Genomic DNA, 21,962 nt, shown 5'->3' with positions numbered 1-21,962 from the left:
AAGCCAGAACTGCACACCACCACCAGTAATGCTTTCACACCCCCCACCGCCACAAGCCGCGCCGGAGTCACAGGAACAGGAGGGGATGCCCCAGCGTGGGATCCCTGGGTGGCCTTGGCCATGAGAATAGGGAAGGAACCCCTGATGGTGGGGGGGACATGCCGCCTTTACGGCAGTCAGCATCCCCACGCCATAGGGTTTCAGTTCTGGGCAGACACGGGATCAGACTGCATGATTTTTCCCCAAGCACATTGGCCCGGACACTGGCAATTCAAAGAAGTCCCTCCAGTGAACGGAGTGGGAGGGCAGTCCCGGGCGTGGAAAAGCACTCAGTTGGTGGCTTTAACACTTCACACAAAAAAGGGACCAGGAGTGTCAACATCAGCAGCAGCCCTAATGTTGGAAGAAGCAAAGGCAGAGCTGGAGGACGAGAGGGACCGCGGGAGAGATGTGGATGAGGAGCTGCAGCAGGGGAAGCAGAAGCTGCCGCAGCGAGTGACAAGGATGAAGCCGGAAGAGGAGGAAGATGTGCAGGAACTGAACGCGCTGTTCCTCAGTGCCAAGTCCGACATGATCTGGGACAGGCAAGTCCTGGAGAAGCAGATGATCCTCGAGGAACTGACGGAGGAAGAGAAGCGCCTGAACAAGATGATGGAAATAGAGCGAGAGAAGGACACGGAGGTCCAGGAGGAGCTGGAGCGCCAGAGGAAGCAGGAGCTGATGAGAGCCCGGCAGGGCATTGTGAAACAGACGGAGCAGAATGCAGAGGAGCGGGCATTGAGGGCTGAGGAGCTGCACCAGGAAGGCCAGAGGCAGCTGGAGCGACTGGAGCAGATGAAAAAGGGAAGATCAGAAGGCCTGAGAGCAGAAACAGGAGCGGAGGGCCCACAGGTGGTAATTAGAAACGAGCTAGGCGAATGGGGATGGGGCTGGAGGTTGACGCTCACGGGGAGAGGGTACGCAGCTGTCAAAAGGGACGGCAAATCAGGTGGTGTCCACTTAAGCCAATTAAGCCGGACCTCCATAGCGAGCAGAATGAGACTGACGAGAGTTGCGAGTTTCTGTTTACAGGACCTGCTCGTGGGATGTCCTCGTGACGTGTACATCCCGGTTCCAGACGAAAGTGACCGACCACCAAGCCGTCAGGCAGCACCCGAGAGACCCTCACGGGTGAGACCCAAGCATCAATGGTGTTTCTGTGTGATCTTGCTGTTGGGGCTTGTTGCCAGAGGGCAAGTCAGCCCAGACCACAACCCCCATCAGCCATTCAGGTGGGTCATGTGACACCTTAGTAGTGACAAGGTGCTCACAGAAATCACCACACCAAACACCCCATCCTTCGTGCTCTGCATCACCGACCTGTTTCCAGGACGGCCAAAGGTAGACCCCAATTCCCCACACTCCATACACATGTCCTTTCGGGTAGACCATTTAGCCGAGTCAGACTTAGATCCAATCCTTCGTATGTTAGAAGCTACCTTCCTATTCCTGAACGAATCTAACCCTAACCTAACCGAATCCTGCTGGCTCTGTTAAAACGTCGAATCTCCCTTTTACAAAGGAGTCGCTTTAAACACTCCCTTCAGTTACCCCACAGCAGATGCACCCAACCAATGTAGATGGGACACCCCCGGCAAAGGAATCACCCTGAGTCAAGTCACGGGCAGAGGCAGATGCTTTGGCAATGCAACCCTAGCTAGGCAGAAAGGCAACGTCTGCACCGAAGTTGTCAAACCCAACGGGAAAAACAGTAACTGGGTAGTCCCATCCGCACCTGGGATGTGGGTTTGCCAGCAATCTGGAGTGAGTCCCTGTGTGTTCCTTGCCAAATTCAATGACTCTAACGACTTTTGTGTCCAAGTTCTGATTGTTCCTAGGGCCCTGTGCCGCGCAGATGAAGAGGTGTATCGCCATTTCAGGGAGCCCAGCCGGCTCCACAAAAGAGAAATAGCAACAGGTGTAGCTGTCGCAATGCTGCTGGGCCCAGGAGCAGCAGGAACGGCCACAGGAGTCTCAGCCCTAGCGACCCAGCACCAAGGACTGTCACAGCTGCAGACAACAATTGACGAGGACCTGCAGAGGATCGAGAAATCCATCTCCTATCTAGAGAAGTCAGTCTCCTCACTCTCAGAAGTGGTCTTGCAGAACAGGCGAGGACTAGACCTCCTGTTCATGCAGCAAGGGGGCCTGTGTGCCGCCTTGAAAGAGGAGTGTTGCTTCTATGCAGACCACATGGGAGTCGTGAGAGACTCCATGGCAGAACTCCGAAACAGACTGGCTCAGAGACAGAGAGACAGGGAAGCCCAACAGGGTTGGTTCGAGTCCTGGTTCAATCGATCAACATGGCTAACCACCCTACTTTCCACCCTAACAGGTCCATTGGCAATGCTGCTTTTAGCTGTCACCTTCGGACCATGCCTGCTGAACAAGCTGATCTCATTCATTCAGACCTGCCCAGAATGGGCCAACATCCTGTTCATAGGCCAGCAATTCGCTGCTGTGAATTCGACCAGAGAACACTGCCAGTCACAAGATTTTCTACCCAGGTTCACCAAACCCCTTTCTCTGTTGACAACCCCATGCCTCAGCTCAGTACCCATGTATATGACTACTTCGTTCATTTGTAAAAAAGGGGGGGGAGATGTAGTAGATAGGGTCAAACGCTCGGAAAATCTCGCGATGTTACGGAAAGCAGTAGAGCTCCTCTCCCCCTAACTTCTAGTGATAAGGGATCACCCAAGAATGTAGTCCCCCCTAAAATTAGTAACTTTCTACTCCTTACTAACCAATTACAGTAAAGTAAAGCCCCCTGACGTAGGGAAAAAACTTTCCCGGTATAAAACCTGACGAAACGGGACAATAAAGGTCTTGAACCGTCCACCATACTGGTGTCTGTGTGTGTTCTTGGCCCGAGTGACCCTGGAGAGTTTGGGTCGCCGTGCCGTTTCCTCAGAACCAGGTCACCTCGCCTTGCATCAGAAGGCGACAAGTGACCTTCTCAGATCCATCAGGACAGCTCGATCGCTGCAGAAAACTTGACAGGAGACAGCTCTGCCCTGGAACCCAAAGGCAGCTGGTAAGAGCCTTTTCAATTCCAATCCACGATATTTATGTTCTCCATATTCCCACAGGCAAATACAGGCCGGAAGAACGGCCCAGAGACATTTTGATTTTAACCAACACCAGGGAAGGGATGGAGACACTCACTCTACTACCTGAGGTACTCGCCTTGACATCTTTGCAGGAGATAACTCTCCAGGCTCTATGCTTAGACTTTCCCCTTTTTATTCCAAAAGGAACAGTTATAGCCAGAGCCAACCTCCTATGGGACATGATCACCACACCAACTGATCCAATGGCGATGTGGGCACATGCAACATGCAGAAATAGACCCGTTCTAAAGTGTGCTTTGTCATGTAAAGCGAGAAAGAGATGTCTTTCAGGATTATTAGATACAGGAGTTGACATCACCATAATTTCCTGCTCTGATTGGCTAAAAGAATGGCCCCTGGCTCCAGCTGCTGGGGTAAATATTAGCTAGCAGGGGAGCCACTACCAGCTTCTGGAGTCAAGGTACACTCTGCATGGAAGGTCCTGAGGGCACAGTTGCTACAGTAACATCATTCGTCACCCGGGCAACAATAACACTTTCGGGAAGAGACCTCTTGTCGCAAAGAGGGACAAGGCTAGAGATCCTATCAACACCTCAGGATCTCTAGACGGGTCCACTGAGCAGCACGCCACCCTTCAGTCAACCTGGAAGACCAACGACCCCATATGGGTGGATCAGTCGCCCCTCCCAGGCAGAAAGTTAAAGGCCCTGAAGTCCCTCGTTCAGGAGCAGCCATCTGTGGGCCACGTTGGACCATCTACTAGCCCCTGCAATCCGCCTGTCCCTGACATTCAAAAGCCTGGCAAAGAAAAGAGGCAGCTACTGCAGGACCTCAGGAAAATCAACGAGGTCTTTGAGGACATGGGTCCTTCTGACCGGCCTGCCCTCAGCCTCCATGTTACCGCGAGTTTGGCAGATGGTTGTTATACATCTAAATGACTGCTTTTTTGACATCCGCTTGCACCCCAATGAAAGCTCCTTGTTCGCCTTTTCCATCCGTAAATTGAAAAGCACCTTTTACCGAGGTACCAGTGGACCGTATTGCCTCAATAAATGAAGAAGAATCCAACTACTTGTCAATGCCTGGGAGACTAAATTCTACTGCCCAGCTGGAAAAGATAGCCTAATGCTATAATTTTTCATTACATGGACGACACAGTCGTTTGTGCAGAAGCTCAAATAATTCTGGATGTTGCAGTACAAGATGTCATCACTGCGATACAGGAGAAAGGTTTTAAGATTGCAGCAGATTAAGTTGAAAGGACAGCCCCTTGAAAGTGTCTCGGCCTAAAACCTGCAGAGAACCATCACAACACAAACACTGCACATCAAGGACAACCCAAAGACTCTGCCAGAACTCCAAACACTCTGTGGACGCATCAGTTGGGTACGTTCACTGCTGGGATCCACCACAAAAGATCTCACGCCACTGTTCCTGCTGATTCTTAAAGGCAGTGAAGGACTCGATTCCCGTGATCACTGACACCAGAGGCAGAAGCAGCTGTACAAAAGGTATCCTGGATGATTCAAACTAAACAGGCACACAGATACCACCCTAATTTTCCTTTCTCCCGGGCAATCCTTGGTGTAACTCCAAAATTCCATGAATTATAGTTTCAGTGGGATTCAACTTTCTCAGATCCCCAAATAGAAATTGAAGGCGTTTTCAGAGCACACCAACCTACTAAAATGGTAACAAAACAACAGAGAATTATTGCAGAACTATTGCAGGAAACGTAGAGAGCATCTGTGTTCCCTTGCAGGAATAGACCTTGTGAATATTTACTTACTGCTCATTCAAGAGCACCTCAATTGCCTACTTCAAACATCTGAACCACTGCAATACGCCTTAGATCATGTTTACACATATTATGATCAGCCACCAATTCTACCATCAAACATTCCTGCGCTGCTCAGGATGTTCAAAATTACCCGAGACCCGGCAAGATCCATTGTAGCCACCGGCCCAAATTGTCAGGAACATGGCCTTGCTTCTCTCAGAGCAGGAGTCAGTCCAGGAGGACTAGAGAGTCTCCACATCTGGCAATCAGACACCACACACTGTGCCCCTTTCGGCAGACTAAAATACATCCACGTCTCAATCGACACCTCTTCCACTGGGAATTTTGCCTCTGCCCACGCTGGTGAAAAATCAGAAGAGGCTATAAAATATTACTTTTTAGTTTTTTCCACCTTAGCAATTCCACAGGAAATTAAAACTGATAGTGCTCCTGCATATACCTCACACTGATTCCAACAAGTTTCTGTCCACTGGGGTATAAAACATGTCACAGGCATGCCACACTCCACCACAGGACAGTCCATAGCCGAGAGGGCCCAATGTTCCATCAAAAGGATCCTTGATCAACTGAGAGGGGTACTCCAGATATTATCTCCCATTGAGAGACTGGCCAAGGCCTTTTATGTATTCAACTTTTTGACCAACTCATTTATGGAGCCAACTCCCCCAGTCATCAGGCAGTTTACTAATTCAACTGCAGCCCAATTAAAAGAACAGCCACCTGTGTTGATCAAAGACCCTGAATCTAAACAAATTTATGGGCACTTTCCCATTAAATACTTGGGGAAGAGAAGATGCCCTTGTCTTTACAGCAACACTCCTAGGATCGATCCCAGCAAAATACAGAAAAACTCTTTCTGGGAACGGTGAGGCAAACACCAGAGCCACCACCAGAAGAACAGAACGGAAGCCTAAGAGGGACAGCAGCAGCCTGGAAAAGAACAAGGACAAGGACAGAAGAAGATCTCCTAAGCAGCGCTGACCACACACACCAAGACCAAGATAGCTCAGACACCACTAACCAGGATCGATGTCTTAACATTTGTAAAAATTATATTTTAGCATTGATACATGATTCTTCTAATAAGCTGTGTTCAGACCTTGGCTTACGGGAGAGAAAGTTTAGTGGCACCAGAACTAAAATTTCATCTTCTACTCACTTTATCTGTTTAATTTTGGCCACCTGGCTGCAGCAGGAATCTGGATGCTCCTCACTGAGCCACAAGCCTTCAGCTGGGTCCTTCCACAAACAAGCCACAATTTCTTGTCCATGGCCATGCCTGTCAGGCATTTGAAGGCATGTGTTTTTTTAATCTGCTGTCACATAGGGAGTCAGTATACCAGGGCATCCAGCTGCTAAAAGATCAAGGAAACAAGATCCAGAGGGAAGGCAACTACGACTGGTTCAATGGACTTTCCAAACAAAGGGGGGATGAAAGGCTGGCTTTCATCTTTAGTTAAGACTCTTGTGTGGAGTTTGTTTATTGTATTCATTGTGTTGGTTATTTCGTCCTATTTTGCTAAATGCCTCCAAAATTCTAGGATAGAAGCCTTCTTTATAGACAACAAAAAGGGGGGAGTTGTGAGGGCCCAGGGGCCTACCACTGGAACTGTAATCCCTCAGGGCAAAGTGACCAAGGAAAAAGAGAGACACCGCTCTGAATGCAATGGTGCCACCCATGGGCATTTGCAGGCTCCGGATGATACAGCTCGTTTGTTTCCTATCACCGAGTTGAACTGCTGTGTTTTCCTTATATGTACACCCCCTGGAAGGTTCTCCCCTCTCTTCTACAGTTTTGGTCTTGGCTCACTGCAATGCTACCCTGATTTTTCACCCATTTTCCATCTGTGTGCCCAGCCCCAATTTGTCACCTTCCTAGACCCTCTTCAGGGCAATCCACAGTGTTTGCAGTTCCACACAAAGATCCCTCACTCGCCTTGTTCACCAGCAGTTTAAGCAAGTGTGCCCCCAGCTCTGGGAGTGCAGGTCCCTCACAGAGGCGGGAACACAGAAACTGAGTGCACGAGGGAACGTGGCCTCTAATACAAGGCATGATTCCCGTTGCCCACCCCAACCAATGCCTTGCATTTTTCTACATTCTCTGTCTTCTCTCATCTCACGTGTCATTTTCCCCATTTTCTCTTACTGGGAACTTGACTTCCCTGTCCTGTCTGCAGGTCCAGCCACACGTGTGACCCTGCAGGAACAGCCTGACCCAGGGAATTAGAAGAGGACTATTGGTCAGGAACTGTAGTGACAGGACAAGGGAGAATGGGATGAAACTGCAAGAGGTAGAGGAGATTTGACGATGGGAAGAAGTTCTTTACTCTCAGGCTGCTTGTCCCTGACACAGGGACGAGTGCAGAGAGGCTGTGGAGGGGACCCATCCCCAGCAACATCCAAGGCCAGGTGGGACAGGGGCCGCAGCAACCTGCTCTGCTGGGAGATTGCTCAGCTTGGAGCCACATCATCTTTAGGGTCCCATCCAAGAAAACCATTCAAGGATTTGATCATTCTGCCATCCCCATCTCCCACTGTGCAGCACCCCTGAAACTTCAGTGACATCACAGCTCACAGAGGGTTCCAGGTGGAACGTCCAGGACCTGGAAAGGAGCACAGCAGACACTCCACTGGCTGCCAAGGGTCAGTTGCCACTCACTCTGCGCTCTGACCCTCAGCGCTGAGGTGCTGCTGCTGCCTGGGCTTTCCCTGCCACCGGCTCTGGAGTGCCAATCCCAGCAGGATGTGCTCTTCTGTGCCAATGGAGGTACAGTGCCATGCCAGGCAGGGGGCACCTGGCTTGGGCAGGCTGCAGCCATGTGGGAATGGATGGTGTGGGACAGGAAGCCCACTGGGAGATTGTGCTGCCCCTTGCAGATTGACAGAGACACTGTGGAGGAGATGGATGTGGACCAGGGGCTGGATGAGGTAGAAATGATGGAGGTGGACTCCTCCTCTACTTCCATGTCCGCCACTGCGGAGGACATGGAAGTAGATGAGGAGGAGACTATCGACGAGATGGACGTAGATGAGGAGGATGACACCGAGGAGATGGAACTTGACGTGAAAAATGAGGAGGAGCCCATGGTCCTTGGATGAAGATGGAGCCCCACAGGTAAGACAGGCAGATGCTTCCCACACCCTGCCCACACACACACTGGGTCCCCTGATGCCAGGCTGGGGCTGGGCTGATGGCCCCGCTCAGGGACACGGTGCCCGCAGGGGGCCTGGATTGTGCTGCCACAAGCACCAGCCCCGGCCTGCCCTGCCCTTGCCTGGGGCCACGCCAGCCCTGCCAGCCCCAGCCCAGCCCCTGGGGCCCAGCTGCCAGCCCTGCTGGGCCCAGTGCAGGTGGCTGAGTCCAGCTCTGCTGCTTCCTTTCTTCCAGGGCTCATGCATATGATGGCACATATGCCACACGTTTGTAAATACGTTTGAAAGTTTTGAAGATTTCTGTAAATATGTTGACTACATTAGAAGTTTTCTGTAAATATGTTTTGAAGATTGTTAGCCCCTCGGATCTCATGTAAATATGTTCTCTACATTGTTGTTGTTACAGTTATAACGATTGTCAGAGCAAAAACTGTTCTGTAAATCCTAGATTGGCCGATATTCGGCAAAGAAATCCTATTTCTTTTTAGAACCTGACTTCTCTTGGCCATTCCTTTGGGCAAAGGCAGCCTTTGCACACTTGTGGGTTCCACTTGTTCTGCGCTCCCACGGGCAGGCGTCCCTGGGGGTGCTGGCACGGCCACCCCGGGCTGGGGGTCCCTGTGCACAGGGGCTCCCACTGACACCACTCCTGCCACTGGGCACTGCTGCTCTTCCTGGCCTGGGGCACAGCGCTGTCCCCAAGAGCTCAGCTCTCACCAGCTCTCACACAGGGGGCTCTCACAGCACTGGCCCCTGCAGCCATGCCACCAAAGCAGGCAGCAAACCTTCAGCCACCCTTCCTGCTGCAGACACAGGCACTCCTGAGCCCAGAGCCACCAGCAGGCCACAGCCCTGCAAAATCCACCTGCACGCTCTCAAGGGCACCACAGCCTTGACAACTGGGCCACCTGCATCTGGGCTGCTGCAGGGGCTGATCTTTAAGTCTTGCAGACTTCAAAGACCCTGGGCTCTGCTTCTCAGCCTGCTCTGCACTGCCCTGAGCCCGCATTGTTCCAGAGACAAAAGCCAAGACAGGGCATCCTCACCCTGCCCGCATTCCTGCTGCTGCCAGCGGCCATGGGCCCCTGGGCCCCACTCGGGTGACAGCTGCAGGGACAGGGCAGCCTGTGCTGGGCAGGGGGCATGGGGCTTTGGGCCCTGGGGCTGCTGCTGCTGCTGCTGCTGCTGCTGCTGCTGCTGGGGGCCATGGGCCCAACAGGGCTCCGAGCTCAGCCCCTGCCCGGGCAGCTGCCCCCAAAGCCCCACACTCCCCGAGCATCCCCATCACAGCTGTCAGGGGGAAATCCCACGGGCTTCAGGAAAGAAATTCCCCATAGTGACTAAACCAAAGGGTCCAAGGGGAAAGTCAGCAGCAGCTGATGTTTACAGCACCTTGACAATGGTGGCTGCAGGGCAGGTGAGATCTCCAGGGCCTCTGGCAGTGCCTGCTCTGCACGTGAGCCTGTGCGGCTGCTCCCAGGGGGACACAGCATAGGGATCAGGCCAGTCCTCAGCCCCTCACAGCTGATCCCAAGGAGCAGGCTCACAAAGCATTTCCTGACCACTTCCTGTAGATATTTCAAAGGACTACATGTCATTCAAGGAAGTCACATTCCACATTTAGTTTTGGTGTCGTGGCATGAGAAGCCATGAAGTTGCCTCTGAATGTGCACTCAGGGCACTTCCAATGCCATCCCAAAGGGAACACAAAGGACGGGCCTCTCCTTTCAGCACTGCTGAGCTCCTCAATGAAGTCAGCAATTAAGTCTCAGGAAGCAGTAGTTTTTTGGAGGTCCAGGGGCCTACCACTGCAACTCTAATACCTCATTAGTACTATGACGAACTTAAGTAAGTTGCGGCACCCCTCTAAAGCAATGACCTTGTCCATTGGCTTTTGTACGGTCATGGGGATTCAGGGAATTTTCATGATATCATGAAGTTTTCTCTTTCCTTATATGTATACCCCTAGGTGTCCTCCCCTTTCTTATCCTCTATTGCTCCTAAGTTACTGCATACAAGGTCCTTTTTCCCGCATATAAAGCCTTGTGTGCCCAGCCCCTTTTTCTGTCCCTCCCTGGACCCTCTCCAGCACAAACCACACTGTTTGGAGTTCCACACAAATGCTCCTCTCTTGCCTCATCCATCATCCATTCAAGCAAGCCTGCTCCCAGCTCTGGGAGTGCACGTCTCTCACAGAGGCTGGCTGTGGACATGCCACAACAAGGGGTGCCCAAACAGCGACCTTCTTTGAGAATTCCTGAGAGCGATTCCAGTGACGATTCGACTGTTCCACCGTCACGGGACAGAAGACGCCTTGGGTCAGCTCTGCCCTGGAGTGAGAGCTGAGTTTTATCAGGGCTTGCTGAAGGCAGCGTTGGCACCCTGCAGCAGCAAGAGGGCCGACTCGATGGACAAAGCCCACGGGATATTTTGAAACACCTGCATCCAGAGCCACCAGAGCAGTGAGCTGGGGACAGCCACCAGCAGTGCAGGATCTTTGGGTGATATTTTAGTCCTGTGGGTGGGCCACCCTTTACATCAGGGACACCTCTGGGTAACAAATTATCCAAAGACGAGAGGAACATATATGTTCTAGTTAGGGAGGTTCTCCTTTCAGAGTGGAAGACTTTTACTAAGGACAGTTTGAAGTCATTTGTTCATTGGCTGTTTGCGGAGCTCCCAGACATTTCTGTTGATTCAGTTCGTCATGTAGCATTTTGGGACTGAGTTAGGGAAAGACTCTATTTTTAGAAAACTCAGGGAGTGATAAGAGTCACAACATTTTCCACAATTTTTCACATGTTTTATGGAGTTTTCTCAAGAGTTCAAAGTTCTTATATTCAATCCAGTCTTTGCATTCTGCCCACAGCATTCCTGAACCCACTGACACCATTAGGATGAGAGACAGAAACTGCTGTAAAGCACAGACGAGCCACCTGGTGTCTGACATCTCCCCTCTTTCTCTACCCCCTGCCCACATCTGTACGGATCACACAGGCCTGGATTCTACCCTAACCCATTCTTCAGTACCTCTCCTCACTGGATCCCCCTCAGATAGCTCACAAAATGGAGTCTTTCCTCTGGAGGGGGTCGTCAATGTCAAACTCCCTCCCACCCCCAGCTCTCTCATCAAATCCTCCCCCTGTGTTGGGTCCTACCCCTGCATCAGGAACCACCTCTGCATTGGGATCCAGCACTTCCTTGCCTAATCCCGCTGCCCTACCCCCTCGAATTCAGCCCCTTGCGGATCCCACACTGTCAGAGCCGGAAGTGTGAGGGGCGGTAACCGGAAGGCCGCCATCTTGGCTACCAAAGGCCCACAACACCAGGCCTGGCCAGGCACCCCAAGGCCCCGCTCCTCGGCCAGAGACCAAGTTCTGTCTTCTGGAGAGGAGAGGGAAGGTTCATCCAACCTTCAGCATGAGCCTGAGGATTCTTGGACAAGGATGTTGAAGCTAGCGGCAGAAGAGGGGTACTGGGAATTGGTAGCTAAAATACAAGAAGCACCGGTGCAGTAGCAGAGGGGGACTAAGCCCCAATTGGAAGCTCTCATACATAGCAGATGAAAGACCTTTATAAAGCAGCGCAATACCATGGGAGGGGCTTGCCCTATATTAATCATTTGTTAAATAACATCTATCCAATACATGTGTTGGTGCCCCACAATTTGCACCATTTTATGCACATCCTACTTTCTCCCACTGAAATTATTCTGTGGGAAGGAATGGGGAAAAAACTACTACAACAACTATTAAAAGACTATGCTAGAGAAGACAGGCGGGCATACCTAACACTAGACCATCTAGCCAGGGAGGAAGATTTCACTAAACCTAATTCAATAGACCTTCCCTGAGCTCTGTTAGAAGAGACCTGCAGGGACCTGGGAAATCCCTTCTAAAATTTATTGATCCCCTCACACAAGCAATAGAGAAGAAACTTGAACATACAAAAGCCAGGGAGGTACTGCTTACTAAACTTGCTGAAACAAATGCTAACAACACCTTTAAAGACATTTTACCTTCTCTACCCCTCCACAGAAAGCCTACCATTGCACAAATGGTCGAGGCATGCCCTATTAGGGCATCCTTATACTGTGATGCTAGCTGAGATAATGCTTCCTGTCACGGTGTAGTAGAGGTGCTAGTAGCCTCCCAGCTTATTCCCTGGCACACACATAAAAAGGATCTTGCTTTAAATGTGGAGAGATGAGGCATTCTCAATAGGATTGTAAAAATACAGGCTAATACGATGGACCTTCTAGGTGTCACAGCCACTATCCCCACTGCCCCCCTTGTCCACATGCTTTACAACATCAGCAAAACCGGTGGCCTGCGGGAAACCCCACACAGACACAGAAAGGCCCTGCACAATGACACCAAACGCGAGGCCGTTCTGCCCTACTTTCCCCAACACCGTGGAGAACCAGAACAGCAAACTTCTCAGTTCCATCAGGACAGCTCGATCACTGCAGAAAACTCGACAGAAGACAGCTCTGCCCTAGAACCTAAAGGCACCTAGTAAGCGCCTTTTCAATTCCAATACACGATATTTATGTTCTCCATATTCTAACAGGCAAATACGGGCCTGAAGAACGGCCCAGATAAATTTTGATTTTAACCAACACCAGGGAAGGGATGGAGACACTCACTCTACTACCTGAGGTACTCGCCTTGACGTCTTTGCAGGAGATAACTCTCCAGGCTCTATGCTTAGACTCTCCCTTTTCATTCCAAAAGGAACAGTTATAGCCAGTGCCTACCTCCTACTGGACATGATCAACCCACCAGCTGATCCAATGGTGATGAGGGCACAGACAACAGGCAGAAACAGTCCCATTCTAACGTGTGCTTTGTCATGTAAAGGGAGAAAGAGATGTCTTTCACGAGTATTAGATACAGGAGCTGACATCACGTTAATTTCCTGCTCTGATTGGCTAAAAGAATGGCCCCTGGTTCCAGCTGCTGGGGTAATTTTAGCCATTGGGAGAGCCACTACCAGCTTCTGGAGTCAAGGTACCATCTGCATGGAAGGTCCTGAGGGCACAGTTGCTACAGTAAGATCATTCATCTCCCAGGCACCAATAACAATTGGAGAAGAAGACCTCTTGTCCCAAAGGGGGACGGGACTAGAGATCCTATCAATACCTCAGGATTTCTAGACGGGGCCACTGAGTAGCGTGCCACCCTTCAGTCAACCTGCAAGTTCAACGACCCCATATGGGTGGATCAGTGGCCCCTCCCAGGCAGAAAGTTGAAGGCCCTGCAGTCCCACGTGCAGGAGCAGCTGTCTATGGGCCACATTGTACCATCTACTAGCCCCTGCAATGCACCTGTCATTACCATATGAAAGCCTGGCAAAGACAAGAGGCGGCTGCTGCAGGACCTCAGGAAAATCAACGAGGCCATCGAGGACACGGGTGCCCTCCAGTCCAGCCTGTGCTCAGCCTCCATGATACCCCGAGACTGGTAGATACTTGTTATACTTCTAAATGACTGCTTTCTTGACATCTCCTTGCACCCCAATGAAAGCCCCTTGTTTGCTTTTTCCGTCCCCAAATAGACAAGCACTTTAACAGAGGTACCAGTGGACTGTATTGCCTCAAGGGAATGAAGAAGAACCCAACTACATGTCAATGCCTTGCAGCCCAATTTCTTTCGCAAAGCCGGAAAAGATGTCCTAATGCTATCATTTTTCATTACATGGACCATATATTAGTTTGTGCAGAAGCTCTGATCATTTTGCACTTTGCAGTACAGGATGTCATCACTGCGGTACAGCAGAAAGGTTTTGAGATTGCAACAGATAAAGTCCAAAAGACAGCCCCCTGGAAGTATCTCGGCCTAAAATGCACAGAGAGAACCATCACAGGCTAAACACTGCACATCAAGGACAACCCAAAGACTCTGCATGAACTCCACCAGCTCTGTGGAAGCATCAGTTGGGTACGCTCACTGCTGGGAATCACCACAGAAGATCTTGTGCCACTGTTCCTGCTGCTCCTTAAAGGCAGTGAAGGACTCGATTCCTGTGATCACTGACACTGGAGGCAAAAGCAGCTGTACAAAAGGTATCCTGGGTGATTCAAACTAAACAGGCACACAGACACCACCCTGATTTTCCTTTCTCCCTGGCAATCCTTGGTGTAAGTCCAAAATTCCATTCAGTATTGTTTCAGGGGGACTCAACTATCTCAGATCCCCAAATACAAATTGAATGTGTCTTCAGAGCACACCAACCTACTACAATGATAACAATCCAACAGAAAGGTATTACACAATTAGTCAGGAAAGCTAGAAAACATCAGTGCTCCCTTGCAGGAAGAGACCTTGTGAATATATACTTACTTCTCACTCGAGAGCACCTCGATTGCCTACTTGAAACATCTGAACCACTGCAATACGCCTTAGACAGTCTTTAAACAGGCAAAGATCAGCCACCAATTCTACCATCAAACCATTTCTGTGCTGCACAGGATGTTCAAAATTACCCGAGACCCGGCACGATCCATTGTAGCCACCGGCCCAAATTGTCAGGAACATGGCCTTGCTTCTCTCAGAGCAGGAGTCAGTCCAGGAGGACTAGAGAGTCTCCACATCTGGCAATCAGACATCACACACTAGGCACCTTTCGGCAGACTAAAATACATCCATGTCTCAATCGACACCTCTTCCACTGGGAATTTTGCCTCTGCCCACGCTGGTGAAAAATCAGAAGAGGCTATAAAAGATTACTTTTTAGTTTTTTCCACCTTAGCAATTCCACAGGAAATTAAAACTGATAGTGCTCCTGCATATACCTCACACTGATTCCAACAAGTTTCTGTCCACTGGGGTATAAAACATGTCACAGGCATGCCACACTCCACCACAGGACAGTCCATAGCCGAGAGGGCCCAATGTTCCATCAAAAGGATCCTTGATCAACTGAGAGGGGTACTCCAGATATTATCTCCCATTGAGAGACTGGCCAAGGCCTTTTATGTATTCAACTTTTTGACCAACTCATTTATGGAGCCAACTCCCCCAGTCATCAGGCAGTTTACTAATTCAACTGCAGCCCAATTAAAAGAACAGCCACCTGTGTTGATCAAAGACCCTGAATCTAAACAAATTTATGGGCACTTTCCCATTAAATACTTGGGGAAGAGAAGATGCCCTTGTCTTTACAGCAACACTCCTAGGATCGATCCCAGCAAAATACAGAAAAACTCTTTCTGGGAACGGTGAGGCAAACACCAGAGCCACCACCAGAAGAACAGAACGGAAGCCTAAGAGGGACAGCAGCAGCCTGGAAAAGAACAAGGACAAGGACAGAAGAAGATCTCCTAAGCAGCGTTGACCACACACACCAAGACCAAGATAGCTCAGACACCACTAACCAGGATCGATGTCTTAACATTTGTAAAAATTATATTTTAGCATTGATACATGATTCTTCTAATAAACTGTGTTCAGACCTTGGCTTACGGGAGAGAAAGTTTAGTGGCACCAGAACTTAAATTTCATCTTCTAATCACTTTATCTGTTTAATTTTCGGCCACCAAAGCCTCCAGATACTAAAAAAGCTAAAGTCAGAGGATGCTGCCGTTGGTTGCCGCTGCAGCAGGAATCTGGATGCTCCTCACTGAGCCACATGCCTTCAGCTGGGTGCTTCCACAGACAAGCCACAATTTCTTGTCCATGGCCATGCCTGTCAGGCATTTGAAGGCACGTGTTTTTTCAACCTGCTGTCACATAGGAAGTCAGTATACCAGGGCATCCAGCTGCTAAAAGATCAAGGAAACAAGATCCAGATGGAAGGCAACAACGACTGGTTCAGTAGACTTTCCAAACAAAGGGGGGATGAAAGGCTGGCTTTCATCTTTAGTTAAGACTTTTGTGTGGACTTTGTTTATTGTATTCATTGTGTTGGTTATTTTGTCCTATTTTGCTAAATGCCTCCAAAACTCTAGGGTAGAAACCTTCTTTATAGACAACAAAAAGGGGGGAGTTGTGAGGGCCCAGAAGCCTACCACTGGAACCGTAATACCTCAGGGCAAAGTGACCAAGGAAAAAGAGAGACACCGCTCTGAATGCAATGGTGCCACCCATGGGCATTTGCAGGCTCCGGATGATACAGCTCGTTTGTTTCCTATCACCGAGTTGAACTTCTGTGTTTTCCTTATATGTACATCCCCTGGAAGGTTCTCCCCTCTCTTCTACAGTTTTGGTCCTGGCTCACTGCAATGCTACCCTGATTTTTCTCCCATTTTCCATCTGTGTGCCCAGCCCCAATGTTTCACCTTCCTAGACCCTCTTCAGGGCAATCCACAGTGTTTGCAGTTCCACACAAAGATCCCTCACTCGCCTCGTTCACCAGCAGTTAAGCAAGTGTGCTCCCAGCTCTGGGAGTGCAGGTCCCTCACAGGGGCTGGCTGTGGGCAGGCGGGAACACAGAAACTGAGTGCACGAGGGAATGTGGCCTCTAATACAAGGCATGATTCCCGTTGCCCACCCCAACCAATGCCTTGCATTTTTCTACATTCTCCGTCTTCTCTCATCTCACGTGTCATTTTCCCCATTTTCTCTTACTGGGAACTTGACTTCCCTGTCCTGTCTGCAGGTCCAGCCACACGTGTGACCCTGCAGGAACAGCCTGACCCAGGGAATTAGAAGAGGACTATTGGTCAGGAACTGTAGTGACAGGACAAGGGAGAATGGGATGAAACTGCAAGAGGTAGAGGAGATTTGACGATGGGAAGAAGTTCTTTACTCTCAGGGTGCTTGTCCCTGACACAGGGACCAGTGCAGAGAGGCTGTGGAGAGGCCCCATCCCCAGCAACATCCAAGGCCAGGTGGGACAGGGGCCGCAGCAACCTGCTGTGCTGGGAACTTGCTCAGCTTGGAGCCACATCATCTTGAGGGTCCCATCCAAGAAAAACCATTCAGGAATTTGATTATTCTGCCATCTCCATCTCCCCCTGCGCAGCGCCCCTGAAACTTCAGTGACATCACAGCTCCCAGAGGGTTCCAGGTGGAACGTCCAGGACGCGGAAACGAGCACAGCAGACACTTCACCGGCTGCCAAGGGTCAGTTGCCACTCACTCTGCGCTCTGACCCTCAGCGCTGAGGTGCTGCTTCTGCCTGGGCTTTTCCTACTGCCAGCTCTGGAACGCCAATCCCAGCACAATGTGCTCTTCTGTGCCAATGGAGGTACAGTGTCATGCCGGGCAGGGGGCACCCGGCTTGGGCAGGCTGCAGCCATGTGGGAATGGATGGTGTGGGACAGGAAGCCCACTGGGAGATTGTGCTGCCCCTTGCAGATTGACAGAGACACTGTGGAGGAGATGGAAGTGGACCTGGGCTTGGATGAGGAAGAGATGATGGAGGTGGACTCCTCCTCTACTTCTATGTCCTCCACTGTTGAGGACATGGAAGTAGAAGTGGAAGACAACACCGAAGAGATGGAGGTGGATGCGGAGGATGACACCGAAGAGATGGAAGTCGATGAGAACGAGGAGGAGGCCATGGTCCTTGGATGAAGATGCAGCCCCACAGGTAAGACAGGCAGATGCTTCCCACACCCTGCCCGCACACACACTGGGTCCCCTGACGCCAGGCTGGGGCTGGGCTGATGGCCCCGCTCAGGGACACGGTGCCCGCAGGGGGCCTGGATTGTGCTGCCACAAGCACCAGCCCCGGCCTGCCCTGTGCTTGCCCGGGGCCACGCCAGCCCTGCCAGCACCGGCCCTGCCGCTGGGGCCCAGCTGCCAGCCCTGCTGGGCCCAGTGCTGGGGGCTGAGTCCAGCTCTTCTGCTTCCTTTCTTCCAGGGCTCATGCTCAAGATGGCACAGATCCGATACGTTTGTAAATACGTTTGCAAGTTTAGAAGTTCCTGTAAATATGTTGACCACATTAGAAGATTTCTGTAAATATGTTTTGAAGATTGTTAGCCCATTGCATCCCATGTAAATATGTTCTGTATATTGTTGTTGTTGTTGTTATAACAATTGTTATAATGACACGTTCTGAAAATCGTAGATTTGCCGATCTTCGGCAAATAAATCCTGTTTCTTTTTAAAACCTGACATCTCTTGGCCTTTCCTTTGGGCAAGGGCAGCCTTTGCACACTTGTGGATTCCACTTGTTCCACATTCCCAGGGATGGAGGTCCCTGGGGGTGCTGGCACGGCCACCCCGGGGCTGGGGTTGCCTGTGCACAGGGGCTCCCACTGACACCACTCCTGCCACTGGGCACTGCTGCTCTTCCTGGCCTGGGGCACAGCGCTGTCCCCAAGAGCTCAGCTCTCACCAGCTCTCACACAGGGGGCTCTCACAGCACTGGCCCCTGCAGCCATGCCACCAAAGCAGGCAGCAAACCTTCAGCCACCCTTCCTGCTGCAGCCACATGGACTCCTGGGCCCAGAGCCGCAAGCAGGCCACAGCCCTGCAAAATCCACCTGCACGCTCTCAAGGTCACCACAGCCTTGGCAACTGGGCCACCTGCATCTGGGCTTTTGCAGGGGCTCATCTTTAAGTCTTGCAGCCTCCAAAGGCCCTGGGCTCTGCTTCCCAGCCTGCTCTGCACTGCCCTGAGCCTGCATTGTTCCAGAGACAAAAGCCAGGACAGGGCATCCTCACCCTGCCCACATTCCTGCTGCTGCCAGCGGCCACGGGCCCCTGGGCCCCACTCGGGTGACAGCTGCAGTGACAGGGCAGCCTGTGCTGGGCAGGGGGCACGGGGCTTTGGGCCCTGGGGCTGCTGCTGCTGCTGCTGCTGCTGCTGCTGCTGCTGGGGGCCATGGGCCCAACAGGGCTCCGAGCTCAGCCCCTGCCCGGGCAGCTGCCCCCAAAGCCCCACACTCCCCGAGCATCCCCATCACACCTGCCAGGGGAAATCCCACGGGCTTCAGGAAAGAAATTCCCCATAGTGACTAAACCAATGGGTCCAAGGTAATGTCAGCACGAGCTGATGTTTACAACACCTTGACAAAGGTGGATGCAGGGCAGGTGAGATCTCCAGGGCCTCTGGCAGGGCCTGCTCTGCACGTGATGCTGTGGGGCTGATCCCAGTGGGACACAGCACCGGGATCAAGCCAGCCCTCAGCCCCTTACAGCTGATCCCAAGGAACAGGCTCACAAAGCAATTTCAGACCACTGCCTGCAGATATTTCAAAGGACTAAATGTCATTCTAGGAAGTTCTAGGAAGCCACCTTGCACATTTAGTTTTGGTGTCGTGGCATGAGAAGCCATGAAGTTGCCTCTGAATGTGCACTCAGGGCACTTCCACTGCCATCCCATAGGGAACAAAAAGGACAGGCCTCTCCTTTCAGCACTGCTGAGCTCCTGACCCAGCAAGGAAGTCTGAGGTAAATGCAGGAACTGAATGCACCAGGGGACCTGGCCTCTAATAAAAGGAATAAATCCCTCAGGCCACTCAAACCAGTGCCTTGCATGTCTGTACATTTTTTGTCCTTCTCTCATCCTTCACGTCACTTTCCCCAAAACCTACCATTGGACAAATGGTCAAGGCATGCACCATTAGGGCATCCTTACACCGTGATGCCAGCCTATATAAGGCTAACAGTCAGGGTGTAGTAGAGGTGCTAGTAGCCTCCCAAGTTTTTCAACAATAAACATGAGAAAGAACCGTGCATTATATGTGGAGAGATGGGGCATTTTCAATAGATTTGTAAAAATAAAGGCTATCACCAGGGACCTTCTAACTCTCACAGGCACTGTCCTCACTGCCCCCTCGTCCACACGCTTTCCAACACCAGCAAAACCGCTGGCCTGCGGGAAACCCCACACAGACACAGAAAGGCCCCGCGGGATGACAGCAAACGCGAGGCTGTTCCGCCCCACTCTCCCCAACACCGTGGAGAACCAGCACAGCGACCTTCTCAGATCCAGCGGGACAGCTCGATCGCTGCAGAAAACTCGACAGAAGACAGCTCTGCCCTGGAACCCAAAGGCAGCTGGTAAGAGCCTTTTCAATTCCAATCCACGATATTTATTTTCACCATATTCCAACAGGGAAATACAGGCCTGAGGAACATCCCAGAGACATTTTGCTTTTAACCAACACCAGGGAAGGGATGGAGACACTCACTCTACTACCTGAGGTACTCGCCTTGACGTCTTTGCAGGAGATAACTCTCCAGGCTCTATGCTTATTCCCTCCCCTTTTCATTCCAAAAGGAACAGTTATAGCCAGTGCCTACCTCCTACGGGACATGATCCCCACACCAACTGATCCAATGGTGTTGTGGCCACAGAGTACGGGCCCAAATAGACCCATTCTAAAGTGTGCTTTGTTATGTAAGGGGAGAAATAGATGTCTCTTGGGACTATTAGATACAGGAGCTGGCATCATCCTAATTTCCCGCTCTGATTGGCTAAAGAATGGCTCCTGGTTCCAGCTCCTGGGGTAATTTTAGCCATCGGGAGAGCCACTACCAGCTTCTGGAGTCAAGGTACCATCTGCGTGGAAGGTCCTGAGGGCACAGTTGCTACAGTAAAATCATTCGTCTCCTGGGCACCAATAACACTTTAGGGAAGGGACCTCTTTTCCCAATGGAGGAGAAGGCTAGAGATCTGTCATGGTTTGATGCTGGCACAATGCCGGTGCCCCCATGAAAATACACTCTCCCTTGTTTCTGCTGTTAGATGTGACCAGTAATAAGTAAAGGAGGGTCCCACTTAGAAATAAAGAAAATTTTATTAACTAAACTACAACTATAAGTAAAAAGAAACACACAGGCTAAATGAAGACCTGCCAAAAACATTTCCTCCTCCCCCCACCAAATCTCTAGTACATCTATACCCAAATCACCAACTCTTAGTCCAGCAGCCCCCTTAAGATAATCAATACTCAGTTCATCAAGAGGAGTGGAGTCCTTCTTGTGCCATAGGCTTCCCCAGCAAACACCATTGAAACCTCGTGTGTTCTTATGTCACTCGTGGCACCGCCCAGAGAACATCTGCCATCGTGACCTCTTCCTTCCATCTCCAGTGCTCTCACCACTGCACATGGACCAGAGCTGCTTCTAGGGTCATCTTTTAAGGATGTTTTGTCCCATTCCTAAAAGAGCACAGTCTCAATTTTGGAACACCTTTCTCCCACAAATTTCACCACCTGGGGCCGAGGGGTACCAACACTGAACCCTCTTGGCTCTTAGACATTGTCTCCCCCTGGATGCAGTCTCTGTGTCACAGGAAACATGGTTCTGTCCATGGCTATAACAAGAAGAGTCCTGCTAAGGCCACTACATCATCTCTTCCCACCTAAGATTCTTCTCTCCCAACGTCTTTCACTTACCCAGACCTTCATCACACTTGCCCATTTCCTTCTTAATCTTCCACTCCATCCCTCTTCTAGGGAAGGTTAATGTTCTGTAAAGTTTTTATTGTACAAAAAGTGGTTAAAAACTCAGGCTCTGCCTGCCCGGAGACTCCCACAAGCGGCCGGACACCTTCTCGCTGCACCCCCCCTTTGTCCGCAAGCCGGGCTGTTCTGCCAGGACATGATATGAAATTTCAAGGCAGTCCAGGCTCTCTCTCTCTCTGTCTCCTGGGGGGGTCTGCCTGATGCCTCCTGGTGCTTCTCTCTCTTTAACCCCTCCACACTCGGCGCCAGGCCTACCTCTCCCGGCCGCATGGCTTTTACCCTCCCCCTGCCCAGCCAGCAGCTGGGACAGGGGAGAGATCCAAACTCTTTCCCACCAGAAACCCAAAAGAGCTTCCCCCGGGCCGTGCTCTGCTTTTGAACCTCTGTGTTCTCAGAAGCGTGGCAATGTCCCCAGCGGCCAAACCAGGTGCCAATATTAAAATCTGAAAACCTATTGGTGTGACGACAGCATCCCAGAAAACTTACTTCCTCTCAAACCACGGAAAGATCCTATCAACTCCTCAGG

General features: G+C 51.0%; 1 protein-coding gene across 1 annotated transcript in view; it reads left to right on the top strand.

The window, feature by feature from the left end:
• Positions 1-570: 570 nt before the first annotated feature.
• The window catches only part of LOC134432893 (olfactory receptor 14J1-like), a gene marked incomplete at its 3' end in the record, with an annotated part of 102,526 nt that continues 81,134 nt past the window's right edge, over positions 571-21,962 (top strand). The window contains exon 1 of the mRNA XM_063181766.1: positions 571-681. Coding sequence (XP_063037836.1) covers positions 571-681 — 111 coding nt within the window. The remainder of the gene's footprint in view (positions 682-21,962) is intronic.

This window comes from Melospiza melodia, assembly GCF_035770615.1.
Source record: "Melospiza melodia melodia isolate bMelMel2 chromosome 7 unlocalized genomic scaffold, bMelMel2.pri SUPER_7_unloc_1, whole genome shotgun sequence".
Taxonomy (NCBI): domain Eukaryota; kingdom Metazoa; phylum Chordata; class Aves; order Passeriformes; family Passerellidae; genus Melospiza; species Melospiza melodia.
The sequence above is the reverse complement of the archived record's forward strand: the minus strand, read 5'-3'. Positions and strand labels throughout refer to the sequence as shown.